This window comes from Pelodiscus sinensis, chromosome 23, assembly GCF_052426305.1.
Source record: "Pelodiscus sinensis isolate ZL-2025 chromosome 23, ASM5242630v1, whole genome shotgun sequence".
NCBI lineage: Eukaryota > Metazoa > Chordata > Testudines > Trionychidae > Pelodiscus > Pelodiscus sinensis.
Window position 1 is genome coordinate 10,592,460 of NC_143074.1, and position 23,676 is coordinate 10,616,135.

General features: G+C 47.0%; 1 protein-coding gene across 4 annotated transcripts in view; it reads left to right on the plus strand.

Annotated features, from left to right (window-relative positions):
* COL27A1 (collagen type XXVII alpha 1 chain) overlaps positions 1 to 23,676 on the plus strand; it is a 296,056-nt gene that overhangs the window by 137,520 nt on the left and 134,860 nt on the right. For all 4 annotated transcript variants that reach the window (XM_014580186.4, XM_014580190.4, XM_089772923.1 and 1 more), the window contains 8 exons: positions 128 to 181; positions 1,516 to 1,569; positions 1,729 to 1,782; positions 4,771 to 4,824; positions 5,122 to 5,175; positions 6,965 to 7,009; positions 10,145 to 10,198; positions 13,808 to 13,852. In XM_014580186.4, coding sequence (XP_014435672.3) covers positions 128 to 181; positions 1,516 to 1,569; positions 1,729 to 1,782; positions 4,771 to 4,824; positions 5,122 to 5,175; positions 6,965 to 7,009; positions 10,145 to 10,198; positions 13,808 to 13,852 — 414 coding nt within the window. The remainder of the gene's footprint in view (positions 1 to 127; positions 182 to 1,515; positions 1,570 to 1,728; positions 1,783 to 4,770; positions 4,825 to 5,121; positions 5,176 to 6,964; positions 7,010 to 10,144; positions 10,199 to 13,807; positions 13,853 to 23,676) is intronic.

Below are 23,676 nucleotides of genomic sequence, written 5' to 3' on the forward strand. Positions count from 1 at the left end.
AGTTCTGTTTGAAAGGGGCCTGAAATGAAATTTCTGCCGTGCAATACACCATATAATTTCCTTTGGACCCGGGTTGTTTTGCCAGTGATAGTGTATATTGTAACTTTCTTTGGTGATGTGTATTCAGGGTGATCAGGGACTGCCAGGTGTTCCAGGAGATATTGGATTCCAAGGAGACAAGGTAATTGCTTTCCATTTTTCTTCTTACATAGATAACAAGCATAGCTACCAGCATTCTCAGCTCATATTTAACCCATGTTCTTTTGAAAACTCTGGTTCCTTCTGTCATAAAGACACAGTTATTTGCATTCAGGGGAGCCAAAAGGATTGCCAGCCCCTGGTCAATGGGGGGAGGGGTTTTCCCATTCCTGGAAGGGGCAGAGCCTCAGTGGAAAGGGCAGTGCTGGGGCAACCAGCCCCCAGTGCCACCTGGAGAGCGTGGCACCCCATCTCCCTGGGGCTTTGGAGCACACCACATTGTGCTCAGATGGTGATTCTAAAGGGGCTGGTGGCTTTGAGCCTTGGGCCCTTAAGAATCAACGAGCCTCAACGCAATTGCCCCCTTTGCCCCTCCCAGTCAGCAGGCCTGTTTGCATTATACCTTCAGACACCCCCCCCCCTCCCCCAGTCTGCATAACTCTGAGATCTTCTGGAACTGATGTCAGTCGAATGCAGTTTTCTAACATGCAGTTGTGTATAGGAAAATAAGGTGCGTCCTTCCTACAGATAGGGTTGCCAGATACTTTCACAAAAAATCCCGAACATGGCAGGAAAAAAAATTAGTTGAGCAAAATAAATTAAAAAAAAAGGTTGCCACGAGGAGTAATGGTAGTTCGGAATAGGAAGCCTAATCCGAACTACCTAGTTCGTGCCGCGAGTAGCCGCGGGCACGAGTCTGAACCAGCGGACATTTAAAAATGGCGGCGCCCGGCAACATACAAATGAAGCCCGGGAAATTCAAATCCTGGGCTTCATTTGCAACTCCGGTTGCCTACATTAACCACCCTGGTTCGAACTAGGGTGGGAGTGTAGACATACCCTATGAGAGTGAGAACAAAGAGGATGCTAGAGAGAGAAGTGCAAATGTACAGCAATGTTAATTATAGGTGTCCTTCTGGAACCCAGTCCTCATTAAATTAGTGACTCCTGAAGTCCTCCCCTTTTGACCCTTCAGGAAAGTCTTCTCCAGCCTTGTATTGGTGATGAGACCATGCACCCCCATGAGGCAGGCAGTCCAACTGACTCTTTCTCCACTCATTGCCCATGCTGTGGGACCCTGGTGCAGGAAAGCACCAAGTGAAAAGAGAAAGGCCTATACCTGGCAGGCTTAATCTGTTCTACCGTGTCCTGCTGTGCCGTGGTCATGACCTCCAAAGCACTGGCTATCACTGGTGCTGTCAGGAAGAAAAGCGTCTCTCGTGATTGCAGAAACATGGGGTGTGCATGTTTTTATGCAGTGCTTATTTTGTGTTTGTTTAATTCCATTTACTGAAAACTTGTTTCTCTGTTTCCCAGGGCAGTCAAGGTTTCCCTGGGACACCAGGAGCCCGAGGGAAGCCAGGTCCCCCTGTAAGTAATGTCTTGAACCATCTTCTGCTTCCTAACCTTGCCTCTAAAGAGTTCAGTGCCCAGCTGGAAAGACAGCTCGGCAGGGTGGATGTTATTCTAAACAGCAATCTCAGCAGCCTGCAGCTGTCTTGCATTCACCCTTGTGTTCTGATTTTGCAGGGAAAGGTTGGTGACAAAGGTCCAGTTGGATTTCCAGGATCACCCGGCCCTGAGGTATGTGCCTTCTTGTCTGATCAGTCCTTTCATTTGTTGATTTCTGCTGCCTCTCTTCATTGTCTAACCTTCATGATTCCCCAACTTCCTAAGCAACCTTTTCTCATTTTCCCTTTCACGTAACAGACATTTGACAGCTGCAGGCAACTTTGCTACTGAGGAGCAGCCTCCTTTGAACTCTAGCTTGGGGTTTTTTTCATTTAGGAATCATAGAGATTCTCTTCTCCCTGACAGTCAAGGAAACTGCTCTTCAGATGGATCCATCTATAGATTAGCTGGAATTATTTGCTCCTGACTCATTCATCCTCATCCTGTGGATGTGGGGGCCGTTGTTGCCTAAGTACAGGCAAATTTGTGTTGAACTCATAGTCATAGTGCTGCACTGAAATGCACTGTCAAGGCACCTCACTCACAACCTGTCAGAGTGCTGCACTGTCAGGTTGGCAGCTGCATAAGTACCTCTCTGTGCATTGCCTTTATACAGGCCCCTCCTTCTCTACCCCATGCAATCTCTGGGGGGCTCCAAAATCAAAATTGCATACTGTGCAGGAGGCCCCTCGCACATTCCAGCTGCAGTGATCTTTAGTGAGACCAAGAGGATACAGTCCTCTTGGTCTGCCCGTTCCTACCCTCTCTCTACCTTGGAGTCTCAGAGGGGTAGCCATGGGAGTCTGTAACTGAACAAGCTTAAAAACATTCCACTCATTGTATTTTAAGTTTCTACCTTAGAGTGTGCTACCAAAGTCCCACTTATTGTCATTTGTTTTCTTATCATACTGAGAATGTGCCCACAAAGACTCTTGTAATAGGAAGTTCAGCCTGGCAGACAGACTATTTTAGGCCTGCCCTCCATTTTTTTGTTTTGATCCCCTTGTGCAGCCTCATATTCACTGAAAAAGTGTCTTCCTACAATCACTTAAATCACTCAGGCTACGTCTAGACTGCATTGCTATGCCAGGATACCGAAAGTATCCCGAAATAGCAATCCTGCATCCGAGGAACACTTCCACTATTTTGGAAAAAATTTTGAAATAGCAGACGCACTCTGTCACCATCTCTGTAAGCCTCTTTCTATGAGGAATCAGGGATGGCTCAAAAGAGCACTTTATTTTGAAATTTGGCACTGGGTAGATATGCCAAATTTTGAAATAACTTCTTTTGAAATTAAATCAAAAAAGGATACTCAATTTTTTCAATTTTACAATGCAGACTAGACATAGCCTAATAGGGTACGTCTAAACTACATGGCTCCGTCGACGGAGCCATGTAGATTTGTTTGTTTGGCAAAGTCAAATGAAGCCGTGATTTAAATGATCGCGGCTTCATTTAAATTTACATGGCTGCTGCACTGAGCCGACAAACAGCTGATCAGCTGTTTGTCGGCTCAGCGCGCTAGTCTGGACGCTCCCCTGCCGACATCAAAGCCCTTTGTCGGCAGCCCCGGTAAACCTCATCCCACGAGGAATAACGGGGCTGCCAACAAAGGGCTTTGATGTTGGCAGGGGAGCGTCCAGACTAGCGCACTGAGCGGACAAACAGCTGATCAGCTGTTTGTCGGCTCAGCGCGGCAGCCATGTAAATTTAAATGAAGCCGCGATCATTTAAATCGCGGCTTCATTTGACTTTGCCTATGTGTCTAATCTACATGCCTCTGCCGACAGACGCATGTAGTCTAGACACAGCCATAGTGTTTAGCACCTCCTCCTCCATGGATTTCAAAGCGCACTAAGAAAGGGCATGCAAACAGGGCATGACACTATCCCTAGAAAGTTGAAGCGAGTTGCCCAAGGACACATGACAAGTTACTGGCAGAACCCAGTTCCCTCTCCTTTCCCATGGAGCATCTTGGTCTGTCCAAGCAATGTTCCATAGCTATCTTGGTCACTCTCTGCTCACCATGCAGCTCTCTAGCCTATCTTCTGCTGCTGTCCACTTCCCAGGGAAAGAGCTCATTTCCTGAGTCAAACCCTTCCAGAACGTTTCCATGCCTTCCCCTTATTGGCCAGAGGAGAGGACTGGGGGTCCACTCTTCTACTCTGGAAGATCATACATCAGTCACGGTGAGAACAGCTGGTTCATCATTGTACTATAGTGGGTCTCAGTCCTTCCCTGTTTATCCATTTCTCCTCAGATGTGAGTTACCTGGGAATCTTTTTAGTCAAATATGTTCATATTAGAGGAAGACAATCCTATTGCCCTCACCCAAAACCACATTGTGATGCGTTCAAGTACAAGATCAATTTCTCTGCAGCACATTTGTGATTCACTTGCTTATTAATGATCAGAGAATGTACGCCGTGAGCACTTGCAGTGCTGGCTGATAAACTGTTTTCCTTTCATCGGGGTTCTGGTATTTTGCTGGGTCTGGAATGACTCTCTGTTGAGTGGTATCGCTTAGTAATCCTTGTTCCTTGTTTCTGTTGGAAATGACTATGGATTCCTTTGTTTCCTCAGTGAGTGAGTTGTGGGTGGAAAGGGCGCCATTGTTTGGTTAAAGACAGCAGCTAATGAGCATGTCAGCACCTTTCTCGATTCCTAGCCTCCTTCCCTCTGTCATTCAGGTGGGCAGTTCATGTCTCTGAGATGTGAGATTACATACTCACTCCTAACGATGAACTAAAAACCAAATTGCTATTTTTAACTATGTGATGAGAGGGAGGCCCTTACAATTGTGAATTTTCCAAAGAGATGGGCCAAAAAGGGGCTGGTGATGGAAAGGGTGCTTTATTCTTGCTTAAACCAATAACCTAAGATCATTTGTCTACTGTGTTACCCCCCACCACATGTTGAATTTCATCTGGTGATTTCAAAGCTGCTTCAGTCCCTGCGGATGCCCCACAGTGGCCTGTATGTGCGCCGTGCCAGCAAATAATGAATGTCACAGCACACCGCATCAAGTTAAATCTTTGGCCGAGCTCTTAGAAGAACACAGGAAGCCTTTCCAGAAAGCTCTCTAATGTAATGCCAACTGTTTCTGATTCTCTGTAGGGCTTTCCAGGGGATATTGGTCCACCAGGACAAAATGGCCCTGAAGGCCTGAAGGTGAGCAGTTCTCAGATAGAAACCTTGTGCTGAGTTGGAAACAGCCAATGAAAACACAGATGTGGGAAGTGGGGTGGGGGAAAAGCCCTGGAGATTGGTCTGGCTGAGACGCTGGTTTGGTTTGTTTGGCTTGAGGTCCCTCCAAGAATGGGATTTTTCTTTTTTTTTTTTTTTCTGAAACAAAATTGACATTGGATCCTGTCCTGTGGCAATGTGTGTTGGAAAGAGAGACCTGTCTCACTTGAATGGACCCTCACAGCTTATTTCTTAGAATCTTTTCTTTTGGATCCATTGCAGGGGAAGCCTGGGGCGCGAGGTTTACCTGGGCCAAGGGGACAGCCTGGCCAAGAAGTAAGTGTGCACATGGCTTCTGAGGCCATATGCAGTTCTGGTCCAAGACACTTTCCCTTTCTAATCACATTAATCTTGTGCCTAAGTGGGACCCAAACTTCCAGTCCTTTGCTCCAGCTGCACCTGGAAGCAAATACTCCCTCATGCATGGGCTGAAAATACCCGTGCTTCTCCACTGTGTGCACATGCCCTTATTGCTGCATAGTCCTGTGTCTGCTGCCTCCACTCATCGTGTTGTGCCACCATCCCAGGCTTAATTCCGCTCCTCTGTAGGGGAATTGCCATTGACTTCAGTGACCCTTATTGGAAACACTTTAGGGCAGAGCCAATGAGCTTCATTCTCCTCTTTCGCACAACAGCTTTACATCAGTGTCTCTCCAGGGTTTTCACTGTTGTTTCTCCTGATTTACATGAGCCTGAGAGGAAAATCAAGCTCCTTGTCTTTTGTCTTTCAAGAGCCTTGTACATTTGTAGTCCTGTGCAAATAATACTCATTCAGTGCTTGAACTGAAAGCATTTCATAATAGCAATAATCATTCTTAGTGCTTGTCATTCAAAAGAGCTTTTACAAACATTAACTAATTCACAGGCCCACTGATGAGGGATGAGGGGACAACGGCTCTGAGGCCCAGCAATTCAAAAAGCCCGGGGTTCCTGGTTGCTACTGTTTAAACTGACGCTGGAGCCGAGTGTCGCACACCAGATGGCGCTGAGGCCTATGGAAGGCATGGCGCAGTCTGGGCAGTGTTGGGGGCTGGCTGCCCTAAGCCCCGTCCCTTCCAAGAACGCGGAGCCACACCCTCCCTCCCACCAAGTCCAGGGACCCAGTGAGTCTGTCGGCTCCCCTGATACTTCATCTGCATGATCCACCCCTCTTCCCTGTGAGGTGGAAGAGTATTAAGTGCTCACCCAAGGTCACACAGTGAATTAGTGTCAAAATCAGGTATCCTTGATTTCCAATCCCATGTTTGAGCCACTTGGCCAAAGGGTTCTCTTAGTAGTCCTTATGTCTAACTCAAAGCCACAGGAGCAATGAGTGGGCTAAGAGCACTTTGAATTTCTCTTTCTATTGTGGGCTTAGGCTAGGCACTTTAGGTCACCGTGGTCTACTAGAGAAATTGAAGGTCTACTAGAAACTTTAAATCTGATCCACACTAAACAGAAACTGTCGAGGAGCCAAGATGCAGGGCCAAGCCCAACTGCCATGTAAGCCTTTGGGATCTCTCGATAATGGCACCAATCTAGTGTCCTGCTTACAAGTAGAGGAGAAACCCCAGTATATTTGCCCATTTGATATATGCAAAAGCCTGTCAGAAACCTTGCACCAGAGACGAAAAAGCAAGGAGCTCTCCAGAGTTTTCTTCCTTGGCTAAACCAAGCTAATCACATGCCTATGATCAAGTATTGTATCTTATGGGACAAATCTTCCCCTTTGGTAAACCCACACAGTTGCCATTAATTTCTCTGGGAATTTCCAGTGGGTGTCCAGGATTAATCTTTGGGTTTATTCCTCTGGCACTGGGCTGGCTCCATAAACAAACCTGACTGCAGCAAATCGGGAGGGACTGTCTCAGTGGTGGGGGGGAGGGTGCCCTCTTTGAAAGAACTGCTGTGATAATCTTCTTCCTTTCCAGTTGGATGGGATGGAACTGTTAAAACATTCTGACAAGACAGCGAATGCTTAAGCAGGGGAGTGTGCAGTGAACTGATGATTGTGTTACAAACCAGCATTTCTGGAGCCTAAGAGACCTATAGGATTTTCTCACTAGTTTCTTTTTCCCCCCTTCAGGGAGATGAAGGACCCATAGGGCCACCAGGATCCCCTGGTCCAGAGGTAAGTTTCACTGCTCTCGAGTAGCCTGGTCAGTTACTAGGTAGCTTCGAATACCTCACTGGGCATTTGAGGTTGGAAATTAAAATGAAAGATTCTAACCTTCTGTTTCAGTCAAAGAATGGTCTTGCTGGCAAGCATTGTACTGGATATGTGCAACAAGGGCTTGATCTAACATCCATGGAAATCATTGGAAAGACCCCCACGGCACATTGATTGGTGGTAATATAATGTCTTAGGCCTTGTCTAGACTAACACCTTCCCTGCACTATTGATTTAACATACACAACTTCAGCTAAGAAAATAGCAAAGCTGAAGTCAACATACTTTCCATGGTGTCTTCTGTGCACTAAGATGGAATACCAGAGTTAATGAGAGAGTGCTCTGGAATACCAGAGTTAATGGAGATTGATTTACCCTGTTTAAGCAGGCACAATAAATCGACCGTCGGTGGATTGATTGCTGCAGCATCGATCCATCGCGTAGTGAAGACAAGACCTTAATCTTCAACTCAGGATGGGGCTAGATTAAAGCCCCATATAAATACCTTCAAACTTTGGGACAGTTCCGAGCTAAGTGCAAACTCTGTGACTTGAACCAAGGTCCATAATTCATCCCTATTTTGGCTTCCATGATTCAAATATATGTCATTGCCCTCATTTGAATGCTGCATTGGTTTGGAAAGGAGAAGAGCAAACAAAAAAGAAGGATTGAGAAATACAAAGATGTGGACAGTAGACTTTAAAAGTCCCCATAATGTGAAAGTAAGGAACTCTCAAGCAAAACAACAGGGCAGTACATTTGGGACAAACAAAAAGAATATTGTCATATCTTTGGAACTCACTGCTGTAGGATTTTATGACCTCTAAGAATATTTGTGGGATCATTGTAACCAAATCTCATCCTCCAAGTGAAATTTAAATGCTATACAGATCAGGAAAGAAGTGTCTTACCCCACATATAATTTACAGTTTTGACCATGTGTACTGATACTGCGATTTTCACTACCCCCTATAAAATGAGGTATTGACTATTACAAAAGACTGATTCCTTGGATCCAATGCTATAAATCCATACAGCTTCAGCAGCTACAGCAGAAACTAAAGCAGCTCACCTAGGCAGGGAATAAGTTTTAACTGGACCTTTGGTTTAGGGGTGTATTCCTGCTTTGTTGGGGGATAGGCACTGGGCACACATACTCACGCACAGAACCAACAGTTCACACTGCACCATGCTGGTTAGCAGTGATGCAAGAAAGCTCATGTTGGCTGGATTCTAGCTTGTACTGGTGGGGCACTCTTGCCAGGTAGTTAATGCTCCCAAATCCCAGCTAGCTTCTGTGGGAGGCTGCTTTGACAAAGCTCATACTGCAGAGATCCAGGAAGCACTACTAAGACACAGATCAGGAATAGTGAACATGGCTTCAACAAGGGCAGAACATGGCTTCAACAAGGGCAAAACATGCCTGAGCAACCTGATGGCCTTCTATGTCAAGGTAATTGGCTCTATGGACATGGGGAAGGCAGTGGGTATGATATACCTTGACTTTAGCAAAGCTTTTGATATGGTCTCCAACAGTATTCTTGCCAGCAAGTTAAGGAAGCATGGATTGGATAAATGGACTGTAAAATGGATAAAAAGCTGGCTAAATTGTCAGCTGAATGGGTAGTGATTAACGGCTTGATGTCTGGTTGGCAGTCGGTATCAAGCGGAGTGCCCCAACGATCAGTTCCAGGGCTGGTTTTGTTCAACATCTTTATTAATGACCTGGATGAGGGGATGGATCGCACCCTCAGTAAGTTTGTGGATGACACTAAGCTAAGGGGGAGAGGTAGATAAGTTGGAAGACAGGAATAGTGACCTAGACAAATTGGAGAATTGGACCAAAAGAAATCTGATGAGGTTCAACAAGGACAAGTGCAGAGTCCTGCACTTGGGACGGAAGAATCCCAAGCATTGTTACAGACTGGGGACCGACTGGCTACATAGCAGTTCAGCAGAAAAGCACCTGGGGATTACAGTGGATGAGAAGCTGGATACGAGTCAACAGTGTGCTCTTGTAGCCAAGAAGGCTAATGGCATATTAGGGTGCATTAGAAGGATCATTGACAGCAGATCTAGAGAAGTAATTTTTCCCCTTTAATCAGCACTGGCGAGGCCAGTCTGGAGTATTGCATCCAGTTCTGGGCTCCCCATTACAAAAAGGATGTTGATGTATTGGAGAGAGTCCAGCAGAGGGTAACAAAATGATTAGGGCAGTGGTCCCCAACCTGTGGTGGTGGCCGGGCGCCAGGGGGCGTGGCCGTTCGCCCGCCGGGCGCCAGGGGGCGGGGCGGGCCCCCCCCATACCTGCACGCCCCCCCCCATAGCTGCGCCCGGGGCCGGCGCCCCCCCCTCCTCCAAGCGCCCGGGGCCGGCGTCCCCTCCCCCCCAAGCTCCGTGCGCCCGGGGCCGGCACCCCCTCCCCCCCAAGCTCCGTGCGCCAGATTCATAGTAGTGTATAAGTACCCAGCATTAAAAGGGCAGCAATAAAGACCTTCTCTTCATTTTTTACAATGCCCATGCTGCACTTCTGATGTGATGCCAAAGAGATGGAATTTGCCTGATTGTGACATTCTTACACATGCGGTGTCTATCTAGAACTGGGATCCAAGTCTTCCAGAGATCTGAACAAGGGTGAGGGCATTGTGCCCTGGTGCCTAAAAGGACTGCATTGGTTTATAAGCTGGATTCTTTGGGGGACTCTACTTTGTAAGCAGAACTGAGCAAATCTTTGATTTTTCAATTCAGCCTCTGAATTGAAAAAATTCAGATTAGTGTCTAACCATAACTGATTTTTGTTTGTTGGTTTTCTCTGTGAAATGAAAAAGGGTAAAAAAACCTTTTGCTTGGGTCAACATTTTTAAATAGTGTTTTTGAAATTTTGGTTTTCTGGGCTTTTTTTTTGTCAATCAAAACTATTTGCTGACTCTTACCCAAATTCATAAGCTGTTTCTGTGCCCCAAAAATGCATTTTTCAGTAAACTTATTATTTACCAAAAAGAATCACCCAGCTCTATTTATCAGTTGCATCATGTCCCAGCTGGGAACAAAGTCAATAGTAAGCCTTTTACAATCATCATCCTTTGTATGTTTCAGGGTCGACCTGGCAGGAAGGGATTTCCCGGAAAACCTGGCCCTGATGGTCCAAAGGTAAAGCAGGAGGGGTGTTCACACCAGAGAGTCGATAGGCTGGAATGCGAGGCAGGGGAAGGGGAGATGAAGACGGGAACCTATCACATTTAACATGCTGGGCTTCCAGTTTCCACCACAGAAATGAAACTGGGCACGGAGGATTTGCTCTTCTCTCTGTGTTTCTCCCTGTCTTGGGCTTCTGGAAACTCAGCCTTAGCTTGGTTTCTGGGGAGGAACGGAGTGACTGTGCGTTTTTAAACCACACATGCTTTATTCTACACTAGTTGTATTTTTTTGTTGTAAGTTGTTTATTGTTTTTCCATTGTCTCTCTGGTTTTGGTTCTGGAGCAGTGCTAACCATCCTGTCCCTGCTGCTCCACTGGCAGCAGGAAGAGCTATTCTGAGAGCAGCCTGCTCTTCACAACCCCCACTCCCAGAAAAAAGAAAGCAGCAGCTCTTTAAACAAGTAAATAACAAAAATCTGTTCTGGCAGCACATCTGGAGTCGCATTATCTGCTGACTGAGAAAATACAGCTGCCGTGACCCAGAGACAAGGCCAGTTTAGCAGCGACTGTCTTCTAGACAGCCTGTCCTGAGCTACTCAGACACACTTCCCTGGACCAACTCTCTCATAGCCCACAGTTCTCCATGGTCAGTCTGGACCTATATACATTCCTGTGCTTTTCTCCCCACCCTTTGGCCAAGCTATTTGAACTATTGCAAGAAGTTGACTTTTTCATAGTATCCACAGTAGGTAATCAACATTTTGGGTATGTCTACACTACAATATTAATTCGAACTAACTTAGTTCGAATTAGTTAATTCGAACTAAGCTAATTCGAACTAACGGATCCAGACTAAAAAACTAGTTCGAATTAGCATTTTGCTAATTCGAACTAGCATGTCCACGTTAAGTGGACCCTGAACCGGGCTTAAGGATGGCAGGAAGCAGTGCCAGCAGGGCATCAGAGGAGGACTAGAGCGTGGAGATGCTGTCTCAGGCTAGCCGAGGGCTATGCTTAAAGGGTCCCGACACCCACCCCGGACAGACAGTTCCCAGGGGTGCCCGCTTGCAAAGCAGTCCTGGCTTGGAGTGCCCGGAGTACCCACACTGGGCACATCACAGAACTTGGCCATCAGCCCGGCTGCACTTGCCGCAGGCTGCCATCTGGGGAGAGGGGGCAATTGGGGGGCTGCAGGAGAGCTTCCACCCCCAGAAGCCCGCAGAGCCAGCTCAGTCCTCCCCATCGGGGGCTCGTGCCCCATTCCTCCCTCACCTCCTTCCACTTACCCTTCCGTAGCCCCTCTTCTTGATGTACAAAATAAAGATAACGTGTCTTCCAAAATGGAATCTGTCTTTATTGAACAAAACTAGGGGGAGACTGGGAAAAGGAGGTGTGAGAGGGGAAGAGAGAGGCTGGGAGAGGGGAGGGCAACTAAAATGATCAGGGGTTGGGAACAGGTCCCCTATGAAGAGAGGCTAAAGAGACTGGGACTTTTCAGCTTAGAAAAGAGGAGACGGAGGGGGGACAGGATAGAGGTCTCTAAAAGCAGGAGTTGGGTGGAGAGGGTGCATACAGAAAAGTTCTTCATTAGTTCCCATAAAGAAGGACTAGAGGACACAAAAGGAAAGGAATGGGTAGCAGGCTTCAAATTAGTAACTGAAAGTTCTTCTTCACAAAGCAAAGAGTCAACCCGTGGAACTCCTTGCTGCAGGAGGCTGTGAAGGCTAGAACTAGAACAGAGTTTAAAGGGAAGTGAGATAAAGTGATGGAGGTTGGGTCCATGGAGTGCTATTAGCCACGGGGTAGGAGTGGTGTCCCTGGCCAAGATTGTGGAAGGCTGGAGAGGGATGGCACGAGACAAATGGCTTGGTCACTGTCTTCGGTCCATCCCCTCCAGGGTCCCTAGGGTTGGCCGCTGTCGGCAGACAGGCTACTGGGCTAGATGGACCTTTGGTCTGACCCAGGTTGGCCATTGTAAGCTAAGGGCTCAGGGTCGGGAGTCTCAGTGGACCCCCTTGATTCTCTTGCACACCTGCTCCTGGGTGGCCAGGCTGGCAGCTCTCCTGCCCTAGCCGGCCACTTTCCTGTGCCTAGTGCGGAGATCGTGGACGAGGTCCACGATGTCTGCACTAGCCCAGGCTGGTGCCCGCCTCTTGCGGTCCCGGGCAAGCTCCTGGGAGCCGCCAGCCTGGTCCCGGGAAGAGGGGGAGCGCTGGGGGGCATTGGGTGGGTGGCTCGATCCATGCCAGGTGCAGGGTCTGCTGGCTGGGTGCTGGCAGGCTTGCACCTGGCATGCTTGCACCTGGCACGGGCACCGTAGCCAGCCCGTGCCCCTTTAAGGGGTCCGGGGCCGGGAGGGGGGCAGACGAGTTTCCCTGGTGTTGGCCAGAGTGGCCACCAGGGAAAGCTGGGGAGGGCTAGCCTCCCACTAGTTCGAATTAAGGGGCTACACACCCCTTAATTCGAATTAGCTCGTTCGAACTAGGCTTAATCCTCGTAAAAAAGAGGTTTTTCTAGTTCGAACTAAGCGCTCCGTTAGTTCGAATTAAGTTCGAACTAGCGGAGCACTAGTGTAGCGCCTATGAAAGTTAATTCGAACTAATGTCCGTTAGTTCGATTTAACTTTGTAGTGTAGACATACCCTATGAGAGGCTGGATTTTCAAAGTTTCTAAGAATTCTGCACCCTGTGTACTGAGCTATTCAAAATTTGGTTAATTATTTTAGTACTCAAATGGGAGCTGAGTGCTCTTGAAAAATCTGGCCTCGGAAGCCAAAAAATCTGGCATCTTTCATCGAGTCATAGGCCATGTTAGATAGCATGTAAATGAGTACTTAGGTAACCACATGAAATTTTAGCAATTACACGACAATTGGATAGTCTCCAGGACTGGGGCGGCAGCTAGTGTGCTCCCCAACCCACCCTGGGGAGCTCCCTGCCTCTATCAGAGGCAGCAGCACAGGATAGCAGATGGAGCTGATCCATGAGGGGAGCAAGTTTAAAAACCAGCTTCCCATGCAGACTGGCTCCCATTTGCTGCCCTGTGCTGCTGCCTCTTGTACAGAGGCAGCAGTGCAGCGTGGCGGCAGCCCCAGTCAGTGGGGGGTCTGAGCTCCCTGCAGACAGAGGGTGCTCCTTGGCAGCTTTTAAGCCAGCTCTTCATGGACACTGGCTCCCACTCCCTCACTTGGGAGAGAATGGGGAGGGAGGGAAGGAGGTGGGAATGCATGTAGTCGACAAGATTAACTGATAAGCCCAGGCTTATCGTGTATTGTCTACACATTGACATCCCTAATGTTAGTACAGACTCTTGACACTTTCCTAGTTAACAGACTCTTGGAAAATATAGACAGCTTGAAAGTTACCTATTTTGAAGGCTTGATCTCATCGAAAGTGGGTTGATGCACAAGTTTGGTGCAGTGGCATAGCATGAGGCTCATTAGTGCTGGAACACTCAGTATTTTAGACTGAGCACTGTTCCCCCAAAACATTTCATTAGGCCTTTCATTCACTCTATTCACTCTATTGTTAAGACACCAGGAATTTAGCCCTTTCCGAAAAAGACTTTAGACAAAGCAGGACTGAGTTAGCCTTCTGTGATACCTCTCTCCATCTCAATGCAGGGTGAGCCAGGCCATCCTGGGCGGACAGGGAAAGTCGGCGAGCAGGTAAAGTCCTTGTTTTCTTTGTCCATTAAAGTGTTGTGCATGTACCAATTTCCCCATGTGCCCCCAGTACTGGGGCAGAGTCGTTACATTTTGGTGAAGAACATGCTCACTACTTCAGTCGTGGCTACCAGACCTGCACCCTGTCAAACCTGACAGTGGAAATACCATGTTTGTAGGGCTGCCACTCTTCTTGGTGAGAGTTGCAGCAGCCATGGAGAATATTTATAACTGGATGATTTTCAATAGATAGAGAACCCTGGGTAAATGAACACACTGCTACAATTTGGGCAGAAACACTGGGATTTTATAATATATGAAATGGTATCAGGCAGGACTGTGGGGGCAATGTTCCCTCTAATGTTTCCATCTGTGTGTGGAATAAAAGTTGTTATGTGTACCAAGGCAAGTGAAGATGCGCACTACTAATAGAAACACATGTTGGTGGATGTGGACACTCTGCCAATCAGGTGGGTGGCACATGATTCTCTTCTGGGTGGCCACCCAAGTGCTCAGTTTACAGGAAATACTGCTAGGGAGTGTAGAAAATAATAACTTATGTAGAGGCAGAAAAATGGTTCCTTTCCTTGTCCCTGGATTCTGTTCATCCTCAAGGGTCTCCCCTTATTCCTACTTTTTCTTGCAAAATCATTGACTCCCAACAAAATGGATTCTTTCATCACTAAATCTAGGAGGATCCAATTAGCTCAGCCTCAGAGCATTGGTGCCCTAGTGAGTGGCTTTCAAGTGTCCAGATGTTGTCATTGGTATTTATAAGCACACATGGCGCCATGAGGACAGTTTGTACAAAATAAGGGGTCCCTGCTCTGAGGCATCTGAGACACAATAGGAGCTATGAATGAACTTCTAGGGCTGCCCTCCTGTGCAAACTGGATAGGAACAATCATTTTCTGAAGTACTTTTCTCAAGTTTTTTCATGGTCAGTGCCCCCTTGCTGCTTGCCTGGTCCAGCATTGTATGGATTCCCTCCCATGAGGTACTGTGCTTCCTCGAATCACTCAGTGGAAGACAGGGACACCCAGCACCTTGATGGTTCATGCTTTTGGCAACAAGCACACAATGATGAACACTGCTTTGATGCACTGTGGAAGCGAATGTAGTGACTTGGAAACAGGAAAATGCATCATCTTCTTAGGCTTCAGGAAAACCACAGGTTTCAGGGAAAAGAAACAAATGTTCCCCATCTTTGTGTGATTGAAACTAACCTACCTATCCACTGCCAGCCCTGAAATTGCAACCACAGAGCCTCTGACACATTCTTTTTGCTCCCTCGTGACCACATCGAACTGGACGCCACTGATTTGGCCAGAGCAACTGAGAGGCTGACCAGCCATTGGTAGAGGGATGTGCAACTTTTCCTGGTAGCTATTTTTCCTAGCACTTTTTGTTGCTTGTCAGTCAAGGTCTTTCGTTGGATTTTGTTTTTCAGACTCCTTGGCTCGTACTCCGACAGCTGGAGGTCATGTGTCTCCTTGATCTCTGACCAAGCATGTTCAAAAGTCAGCATCACAGGGACAATTACTGTCAGTATGAGCAAGACTTTCTTGTAGATTGTGAGCTCCATTCACAAAGGATCTCTTAGTTCTCCATAAAACACCATACACACAGGGTGTGTCTAGACTGGCAAGATTTTGCGCAAAAGCATTCGCTTTTGCACAAAAACTTGCCAGCTGTCTACACTAGCCGCTTGAATTTGCGCAAGAGCACTGACTTTGTAATGTACAAAATCAGTGCTTCTTGCGCAAATACTTTCACGCTCCCGCTTGGGAAAAATCCCTCTTGCGCAAGAATACTTGCGCAAGAGGGCCAGTGTAGACAGAGAAGAACTGTTTTGCGCAAAAAAGCCCCGATGGCTAAAATGGCGATCAGGGCTTTCTTGAGAAAAATCGCGTCTAGACTGGCCACGGATGCTTTTGCGCAAAAGCATCCGTGCCAATCTAGACGCGCTTTTGTGGAAATATGTTTAACAGAAAAACTTTTCCGTTAAAAGTAGTTCCACAAAATCATGCCAGTCTAGACGCAGCCACATCCAGTGCTGTTGACCTAACTCCATAAAACCATTAGGCCCTTGCAAAACTGGGGACATCAGTCAGCCTCCTTCTATTCTTCTTGCTACTTCAGGGACATAATGTCTCATACCTGTTTACCTTGAACTCAGAGCTGGCCTCTGGCCACAAAGCTTGGTTTTAGGAGCATCTGAAACATGTTTGGGGCACACAGATACTAGTTTTCTGTCCAGAGGCTAAAGTTCCCTCTTAGTGTCTTAATTTTTAGAGCAGATTAAGGGATTTATATATCTCAACAAAGTTTGCTCAGAACAAACTGAGAATCCAAATACCAATTCAGTTCAGTGGCTTCTTTTCAAAGACATTTTCAAGCAGAGTATACAAACAATGGAAATAAATAAAGCCTAGAGGTGTATTCGGGGTGTATTGGACAAAGCACTGGGCAGAGACTCACAAGACCTGCGTTCTATTTCCAGTTCTGACCCTGGTCCTTCCCTTCTCTGTGCCTCAGTTTCCCCATCTCTAAAAATGGAACAACAATACTTACCTCCTTTGTAAAATGTTTTGAGCTCCACTGATGTGTTATTAATATTATTACTTCCTAAAGCTTACACTAAATGTGCTTTATAAAACTTTCTTAGCACTCAGGGCTCAATATAGAGAAATTCGATCATTCACAACCCCCATTGGCTTCAATGAAAGTAGAGAATGCTCACCACTTTCTGGAAGCTATTTATTTATCAGTCTTAAATTATACGTATTTGGTCCACAAAGAGGAAGCAAAAGTGCTTAGGATAGTGTCATTTTCAGTTCTTTCAACAAGATCACTCTTTGTTTTTAAACGGAATTAAATGGGGCTTATAGGGTGGTAGAACTAGATACAGAGAAAATTGACTATAAAACAAAATCCTCTTAGTGCTAAATATATCCATTCTTTTTAAGTTTCACTTGACTGAAGGAAGGACCTACAGTAACACAAAATGCTTAATTGTGTTAGCAGAGAATTTAAATAGGAAGGTTAATCTTCTCAGATAGAACACTGGGCTGGAAATCAAGTGACTTAGGTTGTTTCTTGCTTTGCTGCCAACCAGCTGTTGTGTGAACTTGGGCAATTCCCTAAGGGCACATCTTTACTTCCCAGAAGATCACTACTGTGGCAATTGATCTTCCAGACTTCAATTTAGTGGATCTAGTCAAGACCCGCTAAATCAAATGCTGAGGGCACTCCCATCGCCGCCAGAATTCCTGCTCCTTGCAAGGAGTAAGGGAAGTTGATAGGAGTGTTTCTCCCGTTGACCTCTAGTTATGAGGATGTCACCAAAGCTCAGCTTAAGGTACATCAACTCCAGGTACATTTTTTTGCCTTAAATCCACCTTTGGTTGTAGTGTGGACCTCGTCTTAAATTCTGTGTACCGCAGTTTCACTCCTACAGGATGAGAAGGGCACAGGAAAGGATTAATCGTTTTAAAGGGTAAGCTTTTTGGGGTAAGAACCGTCTATTGTTCTCAAGTCTTACTCTGTACAGCTTCTTGAACATAAGAGCAGCCACAGTGAGATGGACTATTGGCCCATCCAGCACAGTATCTTCCGACAATGGCCACTGCCAGATGCTACAGAGAAAATGAACAGATCAGGGCAATTATTGAGTGATCCATCGTCCTGTCATCCTGTTCTGGCTTAGGGACACCAAGAGCATGGGGTTGAATTCCTGATCCCCTTGGCTAATGGCCGTTGATAAACCTGTCCTCCATGAACTTAGTTCCTTCTTTTTTTAACCCAATTACTTATCGCCCTCTCCACTTCCAATCTGCAATTTGCAAAAATTATTCACAGGTATATATCCATGAATGTGAAGAGTTCTTGTTACACATATGTTGGACTCTGTTATCAATTGGGAACTCTAGGTGCTATTGTATTGCTAATAATAATGAATGCTTAGCAAGTGCTTTGAGTTTCTCAACTGGAAGATACTGCCAAAGAACAGAGTATGATGATTATTATTCCTTATGTCCCTTAGGACTGACTCTGAATAAAAACTATAGGCCCCATTCAATGAAAAGAAAACACAGCTGGCCTCTGCAGATACTGAAGCCAGCACAAGGATCTGAAAGCTGGCTGTACTATTTTTACTCAATTAGTCTCTGTCTAGAAAAAATTCCATTTCCTTACCAGTTATGTCATTAGAAGAAAAACGTCACACCAAGTTTGTGATAAATTACCTCCTTTCCTAGCACGCCTTTGCTAGACGATGCTTACAATGTTCCTCCCTTCCCTCTCCAAATATCATCATGTGGAGTTTGGAATCAGAGCAAACCAACCCGGGTGGGTTTTTTCCATAGAACTGCAATGGAAGTGGTGTGGGGGGGAAAGCTGTACCTCAGATTTCCAGGCCATGAAAGGTCTGGCTTATCCCTGTTTCTTGCCTCTCTTAGACAAAGGTATGCCTGAGAGACACACATAAACACTCATACACCCCGCCACCAGAGCGTCTATGTCAGTGATGAGGCACTTGGTAGGAACTGTCTCTGGCTGGAAGCAGACAGCGTGAAGGCGTGAAACAAGATCACATATAAATCTCCTCCCGGGGCTAAAGCTCTCTGCTTTTGGGTCCGTCTGTTTCAACAGACATGGGAGTTATGGAAAGATTTCCACTGTGACTTGAGTATTCGCTGGGAGTTTTTTTATATTAGCTTTGCCTCTTCATTCCTTACATCTCTCTTGCAAAGAAATTGACTTGGGAAATTCACTAAAAATTGTTCTTTGAATACTGGTCTCCAGCTCCCCACTTCCTCTGGCCTGAGTCTAGGGAACCTTCCTTGCCAGCCAGCAGAGACAGAAGTTGGGTGAGCAAGGATGCCGCAGGAGCCCACAACCAACCTTCCCTGTTACTGAACTGGGTGAAAACAGACCTGAGGATGAGACCTGCCTGTATCTCCATGCCAGAGGCAGAAATCAAGCCAAGACAACAGCAGAGGCAAGAAGACACATGCTTTGTCCCTGCAGGAGACAGAATAACAAACTGGGACAAGGAGCCTCAGGGGCAAAGACCTCCCACCTACCTGCCTTGTGCTGGGGACATGATCGGTCACGTCAGCAGGAGCAGCAGGGAGAACCTGAGCATGACCTGTGCCAGGGACAGGCATGATCCAGCCCACAGGCTGGAATCAGTCCTCCCCACCAGCCAATGGGAGCTGTGATGATTGTGCTGAGGGCGGGGGCAGCATGCGAAGCCTCCCCCTTGGCGTGCAGCGCAGAGAGGCACAGGGAGCAGCCAGCTGCTTTGGTTGCCTGGGGCTGCAGCAGGCAGGAAGGCTGCCTGAAAGTTTCTCTAGGCTGCTGGCCAAGAGCTGCCTAGGTAAGCGCCTCCCGGACAGAGTCTGCCTCTGGCAGCCCACCCTGACCCTCCCCCAACTTCCTGCCCCAAATCACTTCCCAAACCCTCTGCATGCCCCCAGACCCTGCATCCCCTCCTACAGCCTGCCCCGAGGCCAGAATCCCCTCCTGAACCCAACCCCCCACCCAGTCCCCTGAGTCAGATCACAACCCCCTCCATCAGCCAAACACCCTCTCAGACCTCACATCCTCTCCTGTGCCCCAATCTCCTACTCTGAGCTCCCTCTGTACACAGCCTCTACCCCAGATGCTGTAGTCCCTCCCTAGAAAAGTGCGCCCCTTGACCACTTACCAAATCTTGTTGTGACACCCCTCATCAAAATACAGGACTATGTAGCACTTTAAAGACTAACAAGATGGTTTATTAGATAATGAGCTTTCGTGGGCCAGACCCACTTCCTGAGATCAAATATTGGAAGAAAATAGTCAACCATATACCAAAGGATACAATTTAAAAAAAGAACACATATGAAAAGGACAAATCAAATTTCAGAACAGAAGCGGGATGCTGGGGGGGGAGGGAGGTAAATGTCTGTGAGCTAATGATATTAGAGGTGATAATTGGGGAAGCTATCTTTGTAATGGGTAAGATAACTAGAGTCTTTGTTAAGACCCCCACACAAAGTGTCGAATTTTAGCATGAATAACAGTTCAGAGGATTCCCTTTCAAGTGCAGTTTTAAAGGGCTTTTGAAGCAGGATGCAGGTAATTAATTGAAATTGACTTTGTAGTGTTTTAACCAGTTAATGACTTTATTCAAGCCCAGGGTTAAAGTGTCAAATGTATAGATGAATTCTCTCTCTGTAATTGGGCGGTGAAATTCCTTTGTAGAAGAATGGCTACTTTTAAATCCACGATTGAGTGACCAGCAGATTAAAATGTTCCCCTACAAGTTTATGTGTGTTACCATTCCTGATGTCTGATTTGTGTCCATTTATCCTTTGTCGCAGAGACTGTCTTGTTTGGCCAGTATAGATGGCAGAAGTGCATTGCTGGCAGTTGGTGGCATGAATCACATTAGAAGATGTGCAGTTGTATGAGCCTTTGAAGTTGTGGCTTATGTAGTTAGATCCTGTGATGGTGTCGCTTGTATAGATGTGTGGCCAGAGTTGGCAATGGGGTTTGTTGAAGGAGGAGATTCCTAGGAGAGTATATCTGAGGTGTGATGTGGGACTGCTGGGTATTTGCTTCATGTTGGGGGATTGTCTGTAGACAAGGATTGGTCTGTCCTATCACCAGTGAGAATGAGGGATCATTTGTCAATCTGCTTCCTCACTTCTCAAGTGAGTATATAAGTTTTAAAAATACTTGATAAAGATCTTGTAGGTCTCTGTCTGTGGGCTTGGCTGCAAACAATGGACCTTGTGATGTATCCTGGATGGAAGCTAGAGGCACACAGGTAAGAATAATGGTCAGTAGGTTTCTGGTAGAGAGTGGCATTTATGTGATCATCATCCGCACCATTTTAAAGAGGGGGAATAGAGGCATAGGAGATTAAGTGAATTGCCTGAGGTCATACAGGAAGTCAGTAGCAGAGCAGAGAATTGACCTCCCCAAGTGTCCTGAGATTCAGGGTCACACTGTAACCACTGCACCATAACTTCTTTGAGGTGCTAGTGCTTCTGAGCTGTGTAGCCCTTTGCTTCCAGTCTGCAGACACTGCAGTGCAGGGCTCTTCCTTGCAAGACAAGGAATTTGGCCAATCTGTCAAAACACTCTTGTCCACTGCTCCAAGAAAAGCACAGAAATTCTGAAGCCAGAGGGCGGGTCTGAGCTCCGGTTTGCAGAGAGTTAAAACCCCACCAAACATTCAATCTGAGTCACACAGCACAGGTCAGCGTGGCCTCCCAAATCAGTGACATTTACTGTAGTTCTTTCTCTTTCTGCCCTCTAAATGGGATGATTGTGCATCGCCCTCCATTCCTTTCTGCTTCCATTTGTTTTGTTGTCAGTTCTAACGAACCAGTTAAACACCAGGGGCCAGCGACTGATTCCTGCTGGGAGCAACTGGCGGGCAGTCTGTGCCTATAAGCACGTGCGCACGCTGAGCTCTGCTGGGGGTTAGGTTTTTCAGATGTGTATGATTCACTGCCTTGCTGCAGCAAAAGGGACAAGCTTAATTGTAACAAGGCTGCATGATAAGCCGGGACATACTGAACTCCTCAGCCAATGTAAATGTTTTACATTCTTTACTGGTTGCTGTGGGATTTTATCCATGCAGCCATTGCTGTGGGATTTCGTGTCCACATGGTCCTTGAAGTTATATTTGATACTGGGTTTGATTTCATAGCAGTTTCTGGGAGGCTGGGCAAAAATTATACAGAGGGTCCATTTTGTGGCAGTGACAGCAATCTAACGTCTGTGTTTCTCCCGGGATACACTGACTCGGTATCTGCCATCAGTGGTTCTTTGAGAGATGTTTTAAGGCATGTTTTGTTGTTTCCTGTGTTCTGTTCAGTGTCTCTATCGCATTTTGGCCAGCAATGAGCTGTGTGAGCCAATCCCCCATTGTAATTTCAGATACCCTGATGAACTCAACGGGACTTTATTTTGCCTAGACACAGCTATGTTGTTTGTTTTTGCTTTCAGAAGTATCTTTCAGGCTAACGTTAGTTCATCATAGAACAGATATACACTGTCTGCAAAGCCAGGGGGACACCTGTGCTGGAAGTGATCTAAGACCATTGGGTCTTCTGCTTCTTCTATCAAGCTATGTGGCTACAGCCCAGTCCGCTTATTACGAGGTTCACATGGCGCAATGATGAATTGTAACTGGGAACATATGCCCCCATGTAGAGGTCTTGATCCCTATCTTATTGGAACTAGATCAGTGGTTTCCAATCTTTTTACGTACGAGATCACTTTTTGAATTCAAGTGCAATCCAAATCTCTGAGGCCCCGCCCCTGGTCACTCCATCCACCCTACCTCCCCCATCCTCCCTCACTTTCATCAGGGTCTGGGAGGGCGTTTGGATGCAGGGGTGCTCGGAGCTAAGGAAGGGAATTGGGGTGCACGAGGAGGCTCATGACTGGGGTAGGGTTTCGGGATGTGGGCTCCCGCTGTGCACTGCTTACCTCAGGTGATTCTTGGGTGGTGATGCAGTGAGGCTAAGACAGGCTCACCCTTGCCATGGCCCCGTTCCACTCCCAAAAGCAGCCAGAAAACTCCACCCCAAGTCCTGTTGTGCCCCCTCTCTGCTCTGTGGAGATAAGATACTGAGTGGGAGAGGGGGCACCTTGATATCAGCATCCCTCCTCTTGCTCCAGGTGGATCCTGAAGAGACAGTTCCAAGGCAAAGGGCAGGAGATGTGCAGTAGTGGGGGGAGGGGCAGCTGAAGTGCTGACACTCGACAGCCTCATGGCCAAACCAGTTAGGATCCCCTGTCAGAGGCTCCAAGACCTCAGAATCACAGAATCCTAGGGCTGGAAGCGACCTCAGGAGGTTATCGAGTCCAGCCCCCTGCCCAAAGCAGGTGGAACTCTAAGTGAATCATCCCAGACAGAGCTTGTCAATCCAGGTCTTAAAAACTTCTAGGGATGGAGATTCCACCACCTCCCTAGGTAACCCATTCCAGTACTTCCCACCCTCCTAGTGAAATAGTTTTTCCTAATATCCAACCTAGACCTCCCCCATTGTAACTTGAGACCATTGCTCCTTGTCCACTATCCCTCACTACTGAGATTAGCCTCTCTCCATCCTCTTTTTTTTGGGGGGGAGGGGTAAGGGGGTTCCTCACATAGCACCTTTACTCTGCACAGAACATCAGATACCTAACACTGGCAGTTAAAAGATACTGGGCTACATTTTTGTCCTCTAGAAGTTTAGAGCCTCTGCTACATATGCCAGGTGCTTTCTGGAGTTGTGAGAGCCAGGAGAGGGGGTAGCTTGTCTTTACTTTGATGCTCCAGCACTGGTTGTCCCACTGTTCCCAGGGTTGTTGGGGCTTAAACTCATCATCCTGTGCTCCCCAGGGGGATGCTTTAGCCCCTAAGCCATAGCAGAATGCACCCTATCATTAGATAGTCCCTTATCCTGCATTAAGAAAGCAGGAGACAGGTTCATCTTATGGGCAGCTGGTATTGGTTGGCCAGCCATTCTCAGGATAGGTAGAGGGGAGGCAGGATTGAGTCCACCACTCTGTGCTCCAGAGGCTCAAGTCCTAGCCCCATGTTCACTGGAGACCTCATTCCACCTTCCTCTCTTCAATGGCTCCCTTATTCTGTGCTAGTTGTCTGGTCACTCCCAGGGTAGAGGGGGATGAGGGTGGGACTTGAGCTGTCATGGGTGGGAGGGGACTCCAACCCACCACCCTGTGCTCCCCAGGTGAATGCCCTATCCCCTAGTCCACTCCAGAAAAAATACTGGATCACATTTTTGTCCTCTAGAAGTTTAGAGCTCCAGCTG